General features: G+C 43.4%; 1 protein-coding gene across 2 annotated transcripts in view; it reads left to right on the forward strand.

The window, feature by feature from the left end:
* GUCY1A2 (guanylate cyclase 1 soluble subunit alpha 2) overlaps nucleotides 1-21,402 on the forward strand; it is a 1,716,628-nt gene that overhangs the window by 1,140,377 nt on the left and 554,849 nt on the right. For both annotated transcript variants that reach the window (XM_069640697.1, XM_069640699.1), the window contains exon 6: nucleotides 13,877-14,020. In XM_069640697.1, coding sequence (XP_069496798.1) covers nucleotides 13,877-14,020 — 144 coding nt within the window. The remainder of the gene's footprint in view (nucleotides 1-13,876; nucleotides 14,021-21,402) is intronic.

Genomic DNA, 21,402 nt, shown 5'->3' on the forward strand with positions numbered 1-21,402 from the left:
AATCAACCTGCCAAGTCCTGTTTCCTGTTTCTTCCTTTAATCCCCGTCCTATCTATGGATTTGTCTTCTGATCCTGGGCAATCTGGCCCTTTTTTTTCTTCCTGGGAGGGATCAACACTACATAATTTTTCAAAATGTGGGTTATGCCCCATCCTTTTTCTCTCTGTGGGCAGCCATGCTGCAGGAAAGGTAACCCATGCTGTAATTTGTTTATGTGCATGTTAGTGGGCCTTCAGGTGTCCTGCGGCTGGCATGTCATGCTGAGCTTTGGGGACTTCCGCTTAGGAGTGCCAGATCCTTTCTCTGTTCCTACTTCTCCTGCAGTGCTGATGGCCTTGCACTCATGTATGCTTGCTGATGGGTAAACCATGTCCCTCTCTCCTGGGGTTTTCATTCTGTACCAACATATTCAAGAGTCTCTGTCATCTGTGGTGGGGAACTGCTGGTTCTCTGTTTCTGGGTTGTTCTCCTTGCTGATCTGTTGGGTTTCTGGATTAATAAGAACAAAATCTGCTAGCATGTTTTGGGCCATAGGCATCAGGGATGCAACTTGGTACTAAACATGTACAAGTTGGAACATGGGGGGGGCAGGAATTGGACCTCTCCCAACTGACACTGTCACCCTCTGTGGTCAGACTTGCACTGGACTTCCCCCTGATAGGCCTGCCATCCCAGACTGAGAGAGGGGTTACCCTCCACTCTTGACAATTTCTGACCTTGTCAAACAAGCCTATTTATCTTCGTTTTCTTATCCTCCCAACAATAAGTTTATTTCAAGGCTCGGATTCCAACTATTAACCTTAGAAGTCAACACGGTGAGTTGGGGATGCTCTAATGGTCCCAATTATTTTTGTGATCATTTCTTAAGAGAATCAAACATGCATTTGCTTGTTCTTTGTCTATTGTATAGTATTGTGCAGAAAATGTGTTGAGTTCCCTTTTTAAACAGATTGGTGTTTGATCGGAGTCGGGTATCCTACATGTATATTGTGATGGCTAATGACTTTAGAGTATGTTGGTGTTTGTTAGTCAGGGTGAGAAGCTAAATGGTATCTTCATTGTGTATTGTTTTACTACATAATATTCTGATCTATGAACTTTTTACCTCCACCTATTTTTATGTGTGATTTGTAAAGTTTTTAAGGACATTATCCGAAATAAACATGTGTATGACTGATTGGCATTATTTGTACAACCACAGATATGCTCCTGAATTAGCTGTCTTTATTTTACAAGTGCATGTACTGTGTTGCCTTTTTCCATCCATACATGTAATTCCATTTAGTTGTTTCTATTATTTTTTATTTTTGTCTGAAATGACATATTAACCTGGTGAAAAATACTGTTCACCAACATGCTTTATATAGCAACATTTACTTGAACTCATGCAGAAACGTCTCATAAAAGATCTTACATTCAAATTCAATTTCCTGTATAGCATACCCATCTCACTAGGTGTAGAGTTATATTGAAAAACAGCTACAGCCCTGCCGTACCCCAATGTTCACAGTTCTTATAAACAATTTGTAAGAATACAGGTCGAACTCGTACAACACAAAATCATGGAATGTTGTTTGGAAGGCTCCTTGATAAGATATATTATATTTTATTTTAGTTGAGATTTTTTCAATTGTAACATGCTGAATGCCAAAATGGGCATGCCAAGCATGGGGAGGGATACATGAAGGATGTGTAGCGAAGCTAATAAGATCATAGGCTAAATGGAACATGTGTGATTTTAGTTGCTTCCTGAAATACAGGCTCCGACTCTCAATTATGAGTCAGAGGGGAGAATGCCAAAGGTCTTGAAGGTTGAGTGAATTGCTATTAAATCTTTAATATCTTGGCTGGTCGAGTACCAATCAAAGTTGGGAGTCCAAATTTCAGCTGACTGTTTGAGGACCCCAGAACTGGTGTCAAGTAATGATTTTTAATATGTCCACCTTTAAGACAGGGCAATACAGAAGGGCTCATGATGTATATTTTTAAGGAAAATAATGATAACCAGGGTCCTATTGTGTAGGGAATTCAATAATAATGTGATTACTTTTAAGATGTAGATTTACAAACATTGTTGCCATGTGTCCAAAACACAATTTCACTTGTGCATCCATTGATTACTCCAGCCACATAAACTCACTGATCCTTCTGCCCACTCACTAACCCATGCATACAAGGACACATTCACCCAGTAACCCAACAGCACAAGAACACACAAACGAAATCACACATTAATAAAGCCACAAGCACTTTCATCTAGGGAAAAGCCAGACCTATTGTCTTTGCCATGCTTGTTACTGATGGCTCTTACCCTGTTTTCTATTTTAGCTTACATATTCCTGCACATCACACAGGAATCATTTGGGGCCGGGGCTACATTCTAATTAGGCTCTCTTCCACTTTTCTTGGCCTAGTTATTGAAAGTAAGTGTTACACATTTTACTTTTTACTGGTGAGCCAGCAATTTCAATCTCTCGATGCTCCCCTTTCGCTACTCTTTACACAAATGCAATTATTCATGAATGTTAAACATCCATGTGGATCCATTCTTATTTTTTGAATATCTGCTATTTTTAATCTAATGTTATCCTATTTCCATTTCGTTGTTAATCCTTTTACTTTGCCTGTAGATGGCAGTTCTGGCTTCATGTTTCTCTTTATCTGCACATCACCTCAGCCTTATGGATGAAACCCTTTACTGTTTAGTTTATATTAAACCAATAATTAATGATGGTCACAGAAGCCATTCACTTTTTCTTTGGTGAGAGATCGCTCTAGATAACCTCTCTCATCCTTTCTCATTTTGCCACTTTATTTGAATGGGACTTTGTGACTGTCCTAAGCTTACAAACTATTGAGATGTTTCCTTTATTCTTTTTGCTTCCATAAATCGCTTATGTTAATGAAAGCATATCAACTTAAGCTGCATCTGTGCACTCAACACAACAGGTCACCGTTGTGCCATTAACCCTATTTCACTCTTCTCCTGTCCCTACATTCGGTTTCCCTTACACCTGTTGTCTAATATATTTTTCATCTCTTTACATGGCGTCTCTGAGTGGTGCTTGGTTTTAAATATGTGGCTCATTTTCTCTAAAATGGGCTTGAGGTTAACAATTGTCTACTGTAAAGCAACGACTCCACCTCAAAGCAGTGGGCTGTAGTGCAAGCACAATTCATTTCTAATCAACACATCTTCATTCAAAACAGGGCTGTTTCAAAACAGAAGAGAGATATACAAAGGTCAATTAATATCTGGAGAATGTCTAAATATTAATTTGTGTGGAACTCAACGATAGAATTCGGGTCACATGTTGTCACCATATGTGCACAATAGACAGGTAATCAACAAAAATGGCAAGAAATATTATAAAAGATCAAAATGTGCACAGCTCTCTACTCATTCGCCCTGATTCATGGATAATTTGCGCTGAAAAAAATGGGATTTATGCAACATTCTGCCCGCAAATCCCTGTTTAACTAATAGGGATTTGCGGGCAGAATGGCGCACAAATCCCGTTTTTTTTCGGTGCAAATAATCCATGAATCAGGCCCATTGTTTTCGCAGAATAGTGCCTTGTGCAGTCCAAGTTTATGGACTGGTCCCAAACGTCCAGAACATGTGTGTCTCTTTTAGTAGAAGATCAATTTGATAGTAGTAAGCTCCCCATCATCTGCATTATTACAGGATATTCCATACATCTGTCTCTTTTAGAAGAACCATTTAATATAGCGTTAAGCCCCGAACTGGTGGGCCGGATCGGGTGTTATCTGTCCAGGGCCTGAGCTAAAGGCCTGAGCAAAGATAAGGCTTTTAACAAAGGTCCCCAGGCCAAATACACCCGATTGGTCCTGCCAAAGAGGGTTATAAGGCTATTTGCTCTGCAGGTTTGCAGAAACCCAAGAAGTTAAAGAAAATGTATTTGCATTCTTCAAATGGGATGTGCACGCCATCCCGTTCATTGAATTAAAATATTGGCACAAGATGGCCACCATGGATCTGGAAGGTACTGGTGGGCCGGATCGGGTGTTATCTGTCCAGGGCCTGAGCTAAAGGCCTGAGCAAAGATAAGGCTTTTAACAAAGGTCCCCAGGCCAAATACACCCGATCGGTCCTGCCAAAGAGGGTTGTAAGGCTATTTGCTCTGCAGGTTTGCAGAAACCCAGGATGTTAAAGAAAATGTATTTGCATTCTTCAAATGGGATGTGCACGCCATCCCGTTCATTGAATTAAAATATTGGCACAAGATGGCCACCATGGATCTGGAAGGTGGAGCACCATTAGGAGCTCCTGTTCTATTTCCATGTTGGCCATGGAGCGGCAACAGAAGCCTAGAAGCGGCAGAGGGTGCCTCTGAAGAAAAGAGGTAAGTGGGGCAGAAGGGTGGGTAAAAATGACATATAAGGCAAGGTGGGGGAAGATGGCGGTTCGGGTGGGGAAAGCAGCCTTCAGGTTCCATAGAATGTGGGCTGATATTAGCAGTTTCAGCCTGCGATCCAGGGATCCTGACTGGCTCCTCCCCGCGCCCAGGGTGCTAATAGCTGCAAGATCCCAGTCCTCTGCATTATCCCAGGATATTCCATACCTGTCTCTGTATTAAAAGAGGATCAATTTAATAGGAATATCTCCTAGTCATCTGAATGGACCCAGGATATTCAATATTTATCCTCACAGGAAAGCACCAGTGATTGAGGGGATCTTCCTCACAATACAACAAAATTATTGACTGTTAGGAAATATTTCATGTATGTGTCAAAACTTTTTGCTTTTGTTTGGTTATCCTATCTTAACTTCTTAAAAGTGGAGCCCTGCCTTAAGCTCTGCTCCCCTCGGCTTTCGCTTACTTGTTATGGTGAAATTGACACGTCCTTCTGACTGTCAGTACTGGGAAACTATTTTTCCCTTAGCCTTCGACTATGTTGCCATTTCTTGGTAACTTATTAACAGTGCCCAATGTACCTTGCAGTACCATGTGCTGGGGTCCTTTTTGTTTTATGGCCCTATTGAATGATTTTCTGGTGATTGTACGAGTATGCCTGGGACGAACTGGTGGCAGTTACATTTTTGAAAAAGGTTTTACTTCTTTTTACTGAATCACATCGCGTTTACCGCGTTTGGTTCAAGACTGTGGCCAGGTCCAAAAATGGCAGAGCCACAAAGTCTGTTGTTCTTTCCCATGGTCATTTTGTCCCTTGTCTTCACCCAGGTAGAGTAACCAGGGTTTTCCTTATTGGGCACGCAGCCTCACGCGACTTCCAATCTCTTTTGCGGGCATCTGCCTGTCACGTGTGTGTGCCCAGGAAGCGGGTTGGGACTGTCTGTTGCCAATCCACACTACTGGTGACAGGATGTCTGGAGTGTCTGAATGACTGGGACCACCATGGGCTGTGATTGGTCCATGACTGGGATGCCTGAATGAGAGCAGATCTTTGATTGAAAGTCCTCGATTTTGGCGTGAAGCTCATCTGGGATAAGAGAAGGGGCTCCACATCCATTCCAGGATGATCACCTGAGTTCTCTCCAAACTACAGAAGGAGCCAAGTATCCTGTACTGAAGAAATGTACTTGTGGAACCGCTGGAGACAATTTACAAGGTTTGGCACCGTTCCCCCTCTGCTGTCCCATCGGACCCCTGTTTTCTTCTTCAATCAAGCAGGCCTGCCAAGGCGCTTCACCCCTTTGGAGTAGTGGGAACAACTACTCTCGCCTCTCCCTTGCTTACCCGCCGAAGGAGCCCCCTTGGAAGTGTTCCTGGCCCATCCAGTGAACTGTCCAACTCTGCCTCGGGGTATCCCGCAGAATCGCTGCCATCTCGAGGTGAAACTCGAGACTTGGGACATTGCTTGCTTTTGGTCCCCTTGCCCTCTCCCGCCACATTTTGTAGGCCTGGCTTCTCTTGGAACTGAATTAGAAGAGAGCGTAATGCTGCACACACCTGTCATTCCCGCGTCACTACCTGTTGGTGTCTTGCTGACCATCTCTCCTGTGCCCTGAAGTCTGCTGCACTACAATTTTCTTGGTATCTCCTTCAGAAGCGGAGAAAAGGCAAATGTCCAATCATGGACGATGGGTTAACCTGCAGCCGCAGAGAGCTGGAGAGCCGTGAAACTTCAGGACTCAAACCTACTAGCGACCTTGACTAAACTGGCAAAGTTTGGTCTGGACTATGCTGAGGGTCGGTGACTACTTGCACCACTTACCTGTGGCCCCCTGGCACAGCCAATCTCTTTTAATCACTGATATCCCTTAAAATGTATTAGTTATTGCCTGGGTTAGCCTGTGCTCCCTAGCTATTACCGTGACCACAAAAGTGATGGGTGGAAGGTTTCAAATGAATCTGAACCACTGGCAATTGCTCTGGGCAACCTTCCAAACCACCGTTTTCTAGCCTGTCTGCGCCATTGCAAAAGGGGTCCAGCCATGTGCAAATCAGTCAGCTGCCGCCACCAATGGTAGCAGCCCAGCCCGAACTGCTAGGCCAGGTCCCCTAGCACAGAAAACCAAGCAACCCCAGACATGTTTCGGCCTTGTTGGACCTCCTCAGTGAAGTGCAGCCTGGTTCCCTATGGTGCAGCGAACAAGGGACCCACGTCTGGGCATACCTACTCTCACATGGAGAGACAAACTGTGACCACAAAAGTGATGGGTGGAAGGTTTCAAATGAATCTGAACCACTGGCAATTGCTCTGGGCAACCTTCCACACCACCGTTTTTAGCCCGTCTGCGCCATTGCAAAAGGGGTCCAGCCATGTGCAAATCAGTCAGCTGCCGCCACCAATGGTAGCAGCCCAGCCCGAACTGCTAGGCCAGGTCCCCTCTGCACAGAAAACCAAGCAACCCCAGACATGTTTCGGCCTTGTTGGACCTCCTCAGTGAGGTGCAGCGTGGTTCCCTTTGGCGCAGCGAGCAAGGGACCCACGTCTGGGCATACCCTCTCTCACATGGAGAGACAAACTGTGACCACAAAAGTGATGGGTGGAAGGTTTCGAATGAATCTGAACTTCTGGTAATTGCTCTGGGCAACCTTCCACACCACCGTTTTTTAGCCCATCTGCGCCATTGCAAAAGGGGTCCAGCCATGTGCAAATCAGTCAGCTGCCGCCACCAATGGTAGCAGCCCAGCCCAAACTGCTAGGCCAGTTCCCCTCTACACAGAAAACCAAGCAACCCAAGACATGTTTTGGCCTTGTTGGACCTCCTCAGTGAGGTGCAGCCTGGTTCCCTATGGCGCAGCGAGCAAGGGACCCACGTCTGGGCATACCCTCTCTCACATGGAGAGACAAACTGTGACCACAAAAGTGATGGGTGGAAGGTTTCGAATGAATCTGAACCACTGGCAATTACTCTGGGTGGGACGGGTTTGCCCAGACGTGGGTCCCGTGCCTGCAAGGCCTAGAGACCCAAGCTACTCCTCACTGATGAGCCCCAACAAGGGCGAACATGTTTGGGGATGCTTGTGGTCTCGTGCAGAAGGGATGTGGCCCTGCAGTTCGGGTTGTACTGCCCCTTTTGGGGTGGGGCCAAGTCTGATTTGAATATGGTCTTTCCCCTTCTGTAATTGCTTGGCAGGTGAAGAACGGTGGTCTGGAGGGTTGCCCAGAACAACACCAGTGGTTAAGATTCATTCTAAACCTTCCAGCCATCACCTCTTTGTTTTTGCTTTGTCACCCCGAGTGGAACGGTTATGCCCAGACGTGGGTCCCGTACCTGCTGGGCCTAGAGACCCAAGCTACTCCTCACTGATAAGCCCCAACAAGGGTGAAACATGTTTGGGGATGCTTGTGGTCTCGTGCAGAAGGGATGTGGCCTAGCAGTTTGGGCTGGACTGCCCCTTTTGGGGTGGGGCCAAGTCTGATTTGCTAATGGTCTTTCCCCTTCTGTAATGGCTTGGCAGGTGAAGAACGGTGGTCTGGAGGGTTGCCCAGAGCAACACCAGTGGTTAAGATTCATTCTAAACCTTCCAGCCATCACCTCTTTGTTTTTGCTTTGTCACCCCTAGCTATTACCACCTTTTGAGAACTGCTTTTCCGCCAAGGTTAGCTCATACTCAAAAAAGGGAGAATCCATTTTTCATCACCTTAGGCCATTTGCTGAATTGCTACAGCTCTCCCAAGAAGACCCACTTTTTCTTCTGCCTGCACGATTGTGCATTTTTACGCACAATTGTATTGTTGAGCACAAGGTTTCCCACTTCTCAGGGCTGGACTCTAAAGTTAGGGAATGACTCTGAAGAATTGTCTAATGCTCCTGGTGTGTTAACCCGCACTTCTCTTTACAGGTTGTGGCTGTGTTTTCCTAATTTTTCGCATTAGGAAGCGTTTTGTATACATTTTATGTAGTAAAGAATTTTGTCTGGTAACTTTTTATCTCACTAAAGTTTACTTGTGTCTATTGGTCTGGCCAACAATAAATGTATAGCTATTTTTCATATACACTTGTCTAAGAGTAATTTGGGGTATGTTACTGTGTGTGCTCATTATGGGCTTCCGATCACTCTCACCCCTCCTTAGACTTAGGGCCTCATTACACGGACGGCGGTGGACCAAGGTGCTATTGGCACCTTGGTCCATGCCGGCAAAACACCGGCACCGCCTTGGAGGAAAGGGGAATTACCGCCCTATTCCAAAGTTGGTGGGGCGGTAATTCCCCCTTCCCTCATTGCGGTACCGTAATTAGCTCCCTGGTCCCTTTGCGGGTTGGTTTTTAACGCCTGAAAAAAAGCAGGCGTTAAAGTCTCCAACCCGCAAAGGGACCTCGTAGTAAGGCGGTAAGGGTTAACGGTCACCGGTACCATTAACAGTGACCGTTAACCCTTACCGCCATCCGTGTAATGAAGCCCTTAGTCTTGACCACTTGCCAAGCTACATATATTGGTCTGGCTTGTCCAGAAGGTTCCCCTGTTTCACTAAACCGAGGGTGTCCTCTTAAACTTATGCCCACCAGGTTAGAGGATAGAAATCAACCTTAACATTGACAAAACTTGGAATGTAGAAATGACAATGATAAAAATGCACTTCATTGTGACTCCCACATGAGGGTAGTCTACTATTCTTAATATTGAATACCTGATCACCCACCTCCAGGTCTTTAGGAACCAGGAAACATATGAAAGCTCTGACTGATTAAGAAACTCTCATGGCCTGGAGTCCTCCCATACAGTAGCAATCAATAAGTCAACCTGCAGCTCAAAATACATCATGAAGAACTGAGACTATTTGACCTAATAATATGAAACACAATCCCTTGAGCAGCAATTCTGGCAAAATTGAGCCTGACCAAGTACAATGGATGCAAATACCCCCAAAGCATGAGCAGAGCATTTTTCACTGATCTGTCCGTCTAAGGAATCCAAAGAGCGAAGACATTTGAACTTTCTAAATTGGTTGTGGGCATGGGGTTTCAGTGGCGCATGTGCCATGCAGTACCTTTAGGGTGGCGTGATTCCAGACTTGACTAGAGCAGCAGATCTTGCTCATGTGGATGCATGAACAAAAAATAAACAGGACAGTAAGACATTTACTACTAATTTTTTACTATCCAAAATAGGGGTGTCACGGTATTAGTCTTATGACAGTACGATAACCTTCTTGCCAAATGACGGTATATCATGGTTATCGCGGTATATCAGGTGGAGTTAACTAATCTTAACAAATATTTTCTAAAAGGTCATAAATTGTCAGATTTATCATCACAAACAAAACCAAGCACCCAGGGCCAGAATTGGGCATACTTTCCACTGAAATGCCACCCCTTGCTTCCACCAAACACACGTGTGGAGAGGAGGAGGGGCGGAGCCCTGCTGCGACTGGCAAAGCAAACTGAATAGCTTTTCTTAAGTGGTCATTTAGGCTTTTAGCTCCCCCACTGGCTACTGGTGAAGATGAACATGTTGCCATCTTGATAACCTGCATGCCACAGATCGATGGAGGCTGATGGTAGTACACGCTTGTGCGCATACACACACGGACACACAAACACACTCTCTCTTTACGTTACAGCCTTTAGTTTACTTGCGGGCCAAAAGGTGTTCAGTAATCACGGATATGTTACCCTTTGGTATGGCAGCAGGGAATACCCACAGAGCTGAGTGAATTTCGCAGTGTGACTTATTATATGTAATTTCAATGATGGAACCAGGGAAATCCCCCATTGTCATATGTTTAGCAAACATTATCCATTATAAAAATATAAATCCAAAGCCGCCATCCCAAAGTAAACCCTTTTCCTTCTTGGCACTATATTTATTCTTCCTATTTCTAACATATTGATTTCATGTCAGGCACGTGTGGTTTATGGAATGGCATTAAAAACTGCTCCAACTGAAACTACTTGGCAGACGGCACATCCAACAGTGCAAGACCAAGACTGCGCAGCACTTGCTTAATGCAGCCTTTCCAAATCAGATTGAAAAGCACACTTAACGGTATAAACGGTATACCGGTATAAACAATGTGACGGTTATTATTGTTCAATTAGGTGGTTCGCGGTATCTTTAACGGTATACCGTTATACCGTTACATCCCTAATCCCAAATTTAGTATATCTTTACTTGCACATTTTCTGAGTGTTTTCTCTGTGAAAAGGACCCATGACCAAAATCATTGGTTAAATCTGCCAATGGATCATTTTATAATCCATCACTTATCCTTCTTATTTGTTAGGTACATTTTACTCAAAAGCATGTTTCTTTTGCAAATTATGTGTACTGGTTATTCACTCTGGTTGCAGCGTTCTAGTCAATTTACCATTTAAGGTGACATGTAGGAAACCAACGAAATAAATAATGTGATAGTGGCTGAAATATACAATTTGTACAATGTCGGATAGTAGTAACTACACAGCCCTTTGACTGATTATTAATATTGGTTGAAAACTGGAGCCACATAGATGTCATGTTTTACTTCTGTTTTACATTACAAAGCATGTAGATTTCCCTTGCTTTACTACAGGTTCACACTTATGATCAATATTGATGCTCTGACATGGCATAAACATTTACGCCAACACAAGGTTACACATTTTATATAAAGGAATACACATTTTAGAAACATATTTTTCAAGGCTTTCACTCTGAACTACTTCTACACAACATATCTATGCACACAATGACATGCATTTTCATTCATTTTCACACCTCTCCTAATGTACTTGCATTTTGAATGGCACTTGAGTGTGTTGAAGAAAGACAACTTTGAACTTAGACTTTTGCAGAAACATTGCTGTCTCCATTCATACTCCTGGCACCAGAAACACACCCAAATCCCAGACATTCCCCTCTGAATGTAACTCTTTAATGTACTATTACTTCATCTTTGTGTAAGATTTTGCACATATGTGTAGCAGGATGATCCTCTAATGCACCTTGTTGGCAGACAGTTGTAGCCCTTCACTTATAACTTGTCCCGCCTCTTACCTGTCTCCAAACCTCGCTTTCCTGGGTTCAAGTTCACCCTGGTGTACCTCACTAGAAAGGTGTTAGGGTAGGAAATATCAATAGGTTAGGGCAGGCAGCTTCCCCAAACACCCCATAGGAGAAAACACAAGGTTAGAGTTAGTGGAGCACAAAAGGTAAGGCAAACAAAAGGAATTCTGTGTACGGTTCTTTATAGTTGGTTAAAGCTTACTTACATACTTTTATGGTACACCAGCAGCGTTTTGTGAGATTTTGTGTAAAAGGGGATAAAACGCAAAAAGTATAAAAAGAGTTTTTTAAATATTAAAAATAAAAAAGTATTTCAAAAATATATACAAAGCCTATATAGTCCACTGTATTTAAAATGATTTATGATGACCTTACTTACAAGCCAACCTGGCCAGGGTTGTCTCAAGGTCTTTGCAGCTTCTCTCTGGATCTTCTTTCTTCCTGGTGGCTCTTGTGGCAGTAGGCTGCAGACAGCAGCATCAGCAACAATGTGGAGGACCCAAAAGTCTTTGTTTGGGCTGGCCTGCTTTGCAAAGTACAGCCCAGCACTCAGTTATACTGTGAGCCCCCCAACAAAACTCCTCTCCACTTGGGTCACGTCTGTCAGGTATGGCCCATGGAGTCCATGTGAGCCACCTGAACGGGGTGGCCAATTTCTTTATAATTAGCCCCAGGAGCACTGCAAACATTGAACAGTCCCCAGCTGTGGTGAGCACAGGTGATTCAAGTTTTACTCCAGGCCCTGGCAGTGGTAAATGCCCCCTGGGGGTGGCACTGCTTACAGGCACTCCCCTGCTAATCATGGGCGTAACAGCATAAAGGCCTGGGCTTTGGCAATGTCAGGGCGTGGAGCGGAGTGCCTGTAACCTATTAGAAGGGTTCTCCAACAGTCAACCGGCACTCTGCTCGCACCAGTGACAATTATAGTAATCCATGTGCAAGGGTCCTTTACTTTAAACCTTATTTTCTTATTTCTTGGGTCCCGGCGTGGCTCTCACGCCGGGGATCCGATGTCTTTTTTTTTCATTTTCGGGATCCCCAGTATGGTCTCACGCTCTGCCGATCCTTTCTTTCATTCCCCTGACCGGGGTTACATATGTGTAACCATATTCCATCCACATGCCTCCCCACAGAAGCAATTCTTTATATGAATCACAATGTCCATTGGGAGTAGATGTAACTTATACTTGTGTACGTTGCTACTTTTCCTTGCTTAAATCTCCTGGAAACTGCTTTGAGAATTGACCGCAGGATGCTTTCAGCTATGTACTCCTGTCATAAGGTGAACGGAGATCTCTGCATCGGGAAATCTGGGAAAAGAAACAGAATTTGAGCATTCTGAGAAGTTGCTTCTGCTGGCACTCTGGAGTTGCATGTGTGATATATATCAAGGTACTTATCAGTTCTGTTTCTCGGGTTTCCCAGAACCACTCATAATGAGATGACACTTTCTCTCATTACATCAACAAGTAGTCCGTTTTAGTATTCATTGCAAATGTATTCCTTAAAGTCAAAAGAGGTGCACCGTGGATCAGGGGAAAAGGCGTAATTGTTTTTGATTCGAAATCTGAATCTGTACGTCAAGGTGAAGTTGCAAACTGCAGCCATTTGTCATGCAGATGTGCTTCTCCACCACCAATATAGAGACCTTTCCCTACACTCCAATGAAACACTTAGATTTTGAAAACATCATGTTTAAGAATTGGAAACCGCAAGGTCAACCAAAGGAAGCAGAGACTTATGGCAAACTTGGGGTTGGTTGGGTCCAGCGAAAGACAAATATTGGTCTTGGCAAATAAAGAAACAAGTCCATAAAGAGATAAATGCTTGCTAAATTGCCTGAGGAATCAGGAAACCCCTGAGTGAGACAAGCAGTTCCGGGGTGACTAGATTCCTGGAACTAGATCCACTTGAATCCTGATTCTCTATTTAAGGCTCATAGTATGTCTGGATCTAGGAAATTCGATGATAGGCTGGGATTTAAGCTGCACTACATACAACAGCCACTTCTGTACTATTAAGCGTCAGGTGTTCACTGACTGTGCCATTAGTCAAATCCTGTGTGTACCCTTTATCCTTCCCTTGAGTGTCCCAGGTGTTAGTTGTAGGGTCTTCTGAAGCGTAAAGCACACGTTTTATTTTTTCATTTTAAAAATCTTTCTGCAAATGGGAAATCTAGTGTGATTTAACTTGTTTATATTTTCTCACTGAAAATGAAGAAAGCCTTTTTGCAAAGCGCATGCTGACTGTGCATAACTTCATGCAGAATATCTATGCAGTAGCTGAATTCCTATTGGCACATTTTACATTGATTTCCCCTTGGATAAGACTGCCACATTGTGCTGTTGTATTCACACGTTTATATGATATGTTGTATTGGTCAAGGTAGGAGTTTTGAGTTTGAAACATTGCAATGCTTGTTTATGCGTGTGCTTTCTTTCTGACCTCTACAGGTAGAGACAATTGGTGATGCATACTGTGTTGCAGCCGGACTACACAGGAAGAGCCTCAGTCATGCTAAACCCATCGCGCTCATGGCCTTGAAGATGATGGAGCTTTCAGAAGAGGTGCTCACGCCTGATGGAAGACCCATTAAGGTAAAGCTATATATTTATTTATTGCTTCCTTTCAGCTTTCCGAGTTCATTGCTGGACTAGCTCTTGCCAAGGGCAGGTCTGGAGATAGCGATGGGACAGTGCTTGGAATAATATAGCGCTGCCGCGCCTTTTATGGGCACATCATCATTGCTGCCATATGTTTGTATTACTGTCAGACTTGAGAGCAAGCACAGAAGCTCGCTACAGATTGTGAGTGCGGAATGATGAAAGAAGCAGGCACACATTTGGTTTGTTTTCTCCCTCTTCTGTGTCCGATATTTGGTCGTATTACATTGAGTGTTTCAGTGATACGAGAAATAATTACATATAATTACAAATATGAAGTGCAGTTTTTAAACTATATGTGCATTTTTAAGCAGGATGGCTTTAGAAGATGGAGGTCTGCTTCTCTGCTTTCCTTGCCAAAGAATACCCCTAAGAAGGACTTTATCCCCTATTGCATAATCTCCATAGCAACAAGTAGCCAACAATTAAGAAGTATCATGGAGTTTCATTGGAGCCGATGTAAAGCAAATTCTAATGTCTATACGCTAAAACCTTTCAAAACATGTCACGTTTCAGATCCAAATGGTTGACAATCGTTCATCAGGTTTGAACCCTAGTTAAGACGGCTCACCCTTTCCTAGTTTAAAGTACTTGTGTGGCATGCACGCACATTGTACAGTCATTGAGTAACTTGCTGTCAGATACACATGAGCTGGTGCTCCTAGGCAGCGTCACTCATGGGATAGGGAAATTAAATGCACATTTTGGATATCAAGCGCAGTTTCCTAACTTGTCTAGGGGCCTCATTCCGACTCAGGCGTTAAGGGGTTTACGGCGCCGTAAACGGCGCCGACCCTTAACGCCTGATTACAAGGTTCCCTTTGCGGGATGGCTGTTTAACGCCTGCTTTTTGCAGGCGTTAAAAGCCATGCCGCAAAGGGACCTTGGCGATAATTACGGCACCGTAATTTACGGTGCCGTAATTATCGCCTTTCCCCATTCCCATTATGCCCTATGGGGCAAAAATGGGAATGGGGAAGGGGCCATTGGTGAATGGGGAATTACCGCCCCACTCACCTTGGAATGGGGCGGTAATTCCGCCATCCACCATGGCGGAATTGCAACGTTAGCGGCATGGACCATGGTGCTAATAGCACCATGGTCCTCCGCCAAGGTTGTAATGAGGGCCTAGGTGTTTAAACATGTGCCGGAATGGCCTTGGCGCATTTAATAGCACACTTAAATTCTATCCACCAATTTGCGTGCATACGTTTAGCTAGTGTACACACGTTCTTCACTTTGCTAATGTGCACAGGGATGGATCATATATATTTGTGCATTGTGCAGTGTTTTCTATTCAGGCAGTCCTATGTGCCTATTTTTCGGAAATGTGTGCGTATTCTACAACAAAATTGTGCTGTAGGTCTAATGCATTCATTTGTGGCACATTTATGGGTGCTTTCTCTATAAGTCAAACCAGATCTCACATATTTTTTAATTTACCGCACAAATGTAAAAGATTTTATAAAAAGTTGTCCTTTGTGCTTCACAAGCATATTGCATGCAATGCATTCTCTAAAATAGTGGATTACACCATTTCGGAAATTTATTTTGTTTGCAAGTGGAAATAAGGTAGGTGCAACTTTGGCCTATGGCCTGTAGGCAATTTGCATGCGCACTGACAAAGATCTGAACATGCAGCCCAGGCTATTTACAGATACTCCAGTTTCACCTGCAAATTAACTTGATTCTAAAAGAAAAACAAGTCTTAAATTTGTGGAAGTAAAAAATAAAGTTGAAAAGTAAAAAAATGTTTTTCCATATTTTTAGCTGGAAGTGGTATACATTTTTGAAATTATTCATCAACGTTCATGGAATCTATTACAAAAACAAGTATATTTGCTTCTGCGAAGGCGCCTATGTGACATATGCTCGTGTGGAACAGGAACAACCTGCTGCAGGCGCTAGTGTTTTTTTTCTTCACTTTTTTTTAAAATTCAGGCTCCAAAACACTTACTTATTCAAAATAATGGTGCAAACCAAGTTCCATGAAGAAACCAGCTTTATTTACTTTATTCACAAAGTAAATCTTCAAGAAGAAGATACATTCTCAAATAATTCCTGTCACACGGGGGGTTATAAACCAAAATACAATACATTGTCATACATTGTCATACTCATAAAAAATACAATTCTCGCACAATATTTGAATGTTAAAATTTAAGCACTTATATTATTCCATACATTAAAAGGAGTCATTGGCCAATCCTTAAACTCAAAACCAGCATTCATGCACTCATCAGGATAACTTTTAATTGGCTGGCTCCACAAAATGATGACACTGTTACAAGAAAGGTGCACCATTGGTCAATACTTACTCATACGGCCTTAGATTTTGCATTTGTTCACAACAACCCAATTATATTAGATCTGAAGGGAGAGGTTGAAATGCTGCCCTGGGCAGAAATAACAAATCTACTCCCAACTCTCTTTCTCACGGCTGGCCCCAATCTCCCAGACAGTTTCTTAACCTTGGACAGTTCATCATGTCCTCCCTCATGGTAAACACTGCTGCTTGCAGGTGCATAACCTAAGTAAACAGCTACCTCATGAAGGTGCCTGGCCAGTGTGCACGGCCCATTCATTCAGTTTACTTTTCCTGATACAGTGTTCTTTGTGTGTGCACTAATCCTCTTTTACCATTCCATGCACTATGTTTTCATCTTCCTGTTGTATTATCAGCACTGTTACTGCATGCATCTGGCGATCGAAGTTCTGTATGTTTCTCTCTGCCATCAACAGAAGCAAACTTAATTGTTGCCTATTCAAGCTGGTCTCCTGGGAAAGGGTCAATTTGTCAGTTCCCTATCGCGTCCTCCCCTCTTTCCCAAACTTGGCATCCTCAACATTCTAAACACCATCGTGGACCAACACAAATCTTCATTAGGCCATTTAAACTGCAATGCTGTGTAACTTTAACTTACAAGTTGTGCAGGGCCTTGCACAAATAAAATGGCAATCCTCTTACCATATAGAATATTCCTATATGTACCCCGCCTAGCTATGCATGCCGTCAGTTACTATGTGCCATCTCTGTGTATTCAGGAACCTAGCCCTCTGTATAGTGTAACTAGCTAGTTTACTACAGTGTGGCAAAGCTAACTCTATCCTACTTGTGTCAAATTCAGCTGAACAACATGGTGGCTGTATAAAGAACAACAATAAACTATTACAGTTTCCTTATTCAATATGTCGTTCTCATTTGGTGACTACTGTGGGCGTGGTCTTGCACATCACTGGTCTTATATGAACCCTCACAGTTAATCCGGATACACCTTTCTTATGGGTAGGTGAACGTTGGTTTGCATTACCCAGGCATTGCCACTCACCCTAACACACCCAATTTGCAACTGCATTTCTTTGATTGTGTCTAGAGGACCACCTCCATCTCACCCATTTTGTGGCAAGTAGCTATTTTTTATTTGCTCTTGTGTGGAAATGATCGTTTACACACGTTTGTGAATCAGGCACAATTTGTTCATTTTATTCCCAGAAATACATTTTTCAGTATTTATGAAAAGAGGTTTTGTATATTGATTATGCGACTCAGCTAGTATTTTGTTACTGGTCCAACAAACCTTTGCTCTTATATAATGGTTTCTTTTTCTTATACATATATTGTTGCACAAGTGCATAAAGAGCAGATGTGGAATTCACAATGTTGAACTGACAGACACGTCGATTCATTCTTTGCTTGGTGCTGCCTCATATTAAGGCTGAAACTTCGAACTCATCTGACCTTTGGTCCTTTTGACAAGTGGGTCATAACCATGCTGGCCAAATGAGGCAAGAGCAAATTGCAAGTGTTTTCCATATGAAAGGAGGATGTTTTTATGGGTGATCGCCAGCTCATGATTGATTGATTTGCTCATTTTCCCAGGGCACCCACTCATGCATTAAAAATACACATCAGAACTTCCATTACTGCATCTGAAATGTTAATGTGTTACAAGGGAAGAACACATGTTTTTCTGCAGTGGTCTAAATAGTAGATCATCCACCCGCTTCCTCTCAAGGCAGCAGCTAACCATACAGGATTGGAACTGTTTCAAAATGGCTAATCATTGCTCACCTCCTCTGTACTCATCTGCTTATTTCCATTCCAATAGAATCACCTGTAGCCATTTAATTTTGTACTGTACATGGCTAAATCTAAGAGCCTCCATAGGTTTGCTGCATTTTGTCAGAACATGATATTATGTGATGTGTTATGTATAGTGCGCCCATACACAAGTGTTTCAAATCGGGAAACATCAAAGCGTTTTGGAATTCCATCTTCCATGCCAAAGGATGGAACATTCTCACCCACGGTGTTGAATTATAGATGCAAATGTTATTGACAGTATCATGCATAGGGCATGTCTGTGTCCTAATTTACAGAGTAGAGAATATGTTATGTTGTGTTTAATGGCATTTGTATAGCACCTGCTGCCATTAGTATGGCCTCGAAGAGCTGTGGGGTTTAACGCCCTTTGGAAGACCATAGTCATAGATGTGAGAGGTGAAGAAAGGATTTCCAAAATGCGTGTGTGCATTTTCAGCCAGCACGAAGGTAGGTTGGGAGAGGCAAGGTCCCTTAAAGCAGTCCACAGTTATCAGGTGAGAACGTGTACCATGATAAATTGTCATGGGTTTCGGGGAGTCAAAACAGTTAGGTTATGTGTATGACTGGACTGAATTTTGCCGGGGACTCAGCTGCATTCTATGGGAGGCGATGTGTGTTTGAGTGATGTGTATTTGGGTGGGTGTATTCGAGCAGTGTCTGTTGCAGATGTATGGAGGTGGTTGACCCACACCCGTCATGCTCAGGGCGGAAGAGATGGAAGTGTGGCAAGCACAACTGAGGCAAAGCTCAACACTGCAAATTTGCACCTGGAGAACTCTAGAGGGAGGACATCACTGTGTGAATACAAAAATCCCACTGTGACCCGGCTACCAATAAGGTAGATTGGGCAACCAATGTGGCAAATTGGCTTCACCCGTGTTGAAGCCAAAAGTAAAGTATAGGTCCCATCAACCTAATCCCTAAAACCTGTTATAGACAGCCAGGCACTCTTGGGGTTGGTAATACTTTTGGAGGAAAAGCAAGCAACACATCTTCTTTGAAAAGAAAGTGTGTGTGTGTGTGTGTGTCATTTTCTGATAGGGCAGAACACATAGCAATGGTGTACACCCAAAAAGATCACTGCCAGGCAAACAAGACCCAATCATTCTTTGTTAAAAATTGTTACTCCAGCGAAAATCCAGATGATGTAACCACCTGTGGCATCGTATACATTATGAAGGAGAGGTGTAGGACATGCCAAGCAAGATGCCCCTTCGTCACACAATCAATCATTGAAAGGAAAATGACCAGCAATGCCAAAATGTATCTTCGGGATGCTTGGAGGAAGGGAGCTAGGAGAATCATTGGAAGACCTAGCACATTCTGGAGGCGAACTATCTGTGTGGGCTCCAGCCACAGTCAACTGCACCTCCTAGCGCTGCCAGACCAAAAGTTACAATGCGTGTTCCATCAAGCCAGAAGAAGCCCTGCTGTTACATGTAAACAATACAAATCATGACCAGGTCATGATTGACCATGTCACGCAATGAGCGTCCCTTTGTGCTTGTTGCAAACATGCACAAGGAAATGCCTTTTTTATTTTCTTTGCACTTTAATGTGCATCCCAATTTTGTACATGGAATGTGCTTTTAAAATGTGCGGACATGTCATCCCTTATTTGCACGCATGCACAAAAGGAGTAAAGCAGGGCATTTAAACACACATTCAAAAGCTCTTTCAGAATATGGTGCATCTTTTTTGGGTGAAAATGATGACCAGTGCATACATTATAATTTGCAAATTAACAAGGGGGTCCTGGGAGTCCCTCTGCCAGACATTAGTCCTGGTTACAAGAGACTTGCCCAGAGTCTTTAGCTCACTATCTTTCACAGCGAAGAAATATCCTAAACATATCAGTCTTTGTCCTGCCCTGGGGCAGTCCAGCACCGAAATGCTAGACAATTCTCCTCTGAACAAGAGTACCAACAGCATCCCCAGACACGTGTTCCGGTCTGGTTGGACCTCATCAGTAGGGAGGAGCTGTGCCTCTCTAAGAGTAGTGAGCAAGGGGTCCACGTCTGGATTCCCCTAGTAACTTAGGGTGAGACCCAAAGTTACTTGAATATGCAAATTAACAAGGGGGTCCTGGGAGTCCCTCTGCCAGACATTAGTCCTGGTTACAAGAGACTTGCCCAGAGTCTTTAGCTCACTATCTTTCACAGAGAAGAAATATACAAACATATCAGTCTTTGTCCTGCCCTGGGGCATTCCAGCACTGAAATGCTAGTCAATTCTCCTCTGAACAAGAGTACCAACAGCATCCCCAGACACGTGTTTCGGTCTGGTTGGACCTCATCAGTAGGGAGGAGCTGTGCCTCTCTAAGAGTAGTGAGCAAGGGGTCCACAATATATAGGGAATTTGTCCCATCGATTGTTTTCTTAGATAGAGAGGAGATATAACTGGCCTTGTGCTAATGTCTCTGCTGCTGAATTGCTTTACATTTTCAGTGTGTGTTTTACAAATCATGCTTATTTGTGTATATTAGTGTGGTTCGTCATACACATGTCACTGACATCCATGCTTTTGTGCTAGAAAGTCCCACCACGCAAGGAAATAATGCCCACTCAAATGAGATCACTTTGGAACAAATTTACAAAAATGTCTCATGAGTGCAGTTACATTTGTTTTCCGAAGGAAACACAGCATGCATGCATGATATGTGTATCCAATTCACAGACAGGACAGTGAAGGGTATGCATGCACATCCGATTGCAATGCCTGCGAGCAAATTGAGACGGAGTTGTGGAACCTGGGCTCGCATATATATGCCACGGTGCCTTGGGAAGGTGATTGCATTCTAAATACCTACAATTTGCACATGCAGCCTTATAGGAGCCGGTTAAGAGTCCACGGATCGCCAATAGAAATGAGGGACCCCCACACAAGTCCAAGGAGAGCGTGATGGTTCACAGTCCGCAGCTTGTCCCTGGTGCAACCTGATGTACATTTTTTAACTGGCCCAGATCTGTTTGGACTAATTAGATTTGTTTAGTCACGTGTGCTCCAGTGAAAGGTTTGCGTCTGTTTCATTACATTTGGAAGAGTGCTAGATATGTTTTTGTGTGTTTATGTTTATTAATAATTGCAAGCCTATGGTTCTGTGATGTTTGCAGATATATTACTGGTGCACACCGTTTTTGGCCTTATGCTCGCTTATTGAGCCCACAGACCGAAGCCTTTTTGCATTATAATTTGAAAGCTTGAAGGTCA

This window comes from Ambystoma mexicanum, chromosome 7q (assembly GCF_040938575.1).
Source record: "Ambystoma mexicanum isolate Mex_15411 chromosome 7q, UKY_AmexF1_1, whole genome shotgun sequence".
NCBI classification, from domain to species: domain Eukaryota; kingdom Metazoa; phylum Chordata; class Amphibia; order Caudata; family Ambystomatidae; genus Ambystoma; species Ambystoma mexicanum.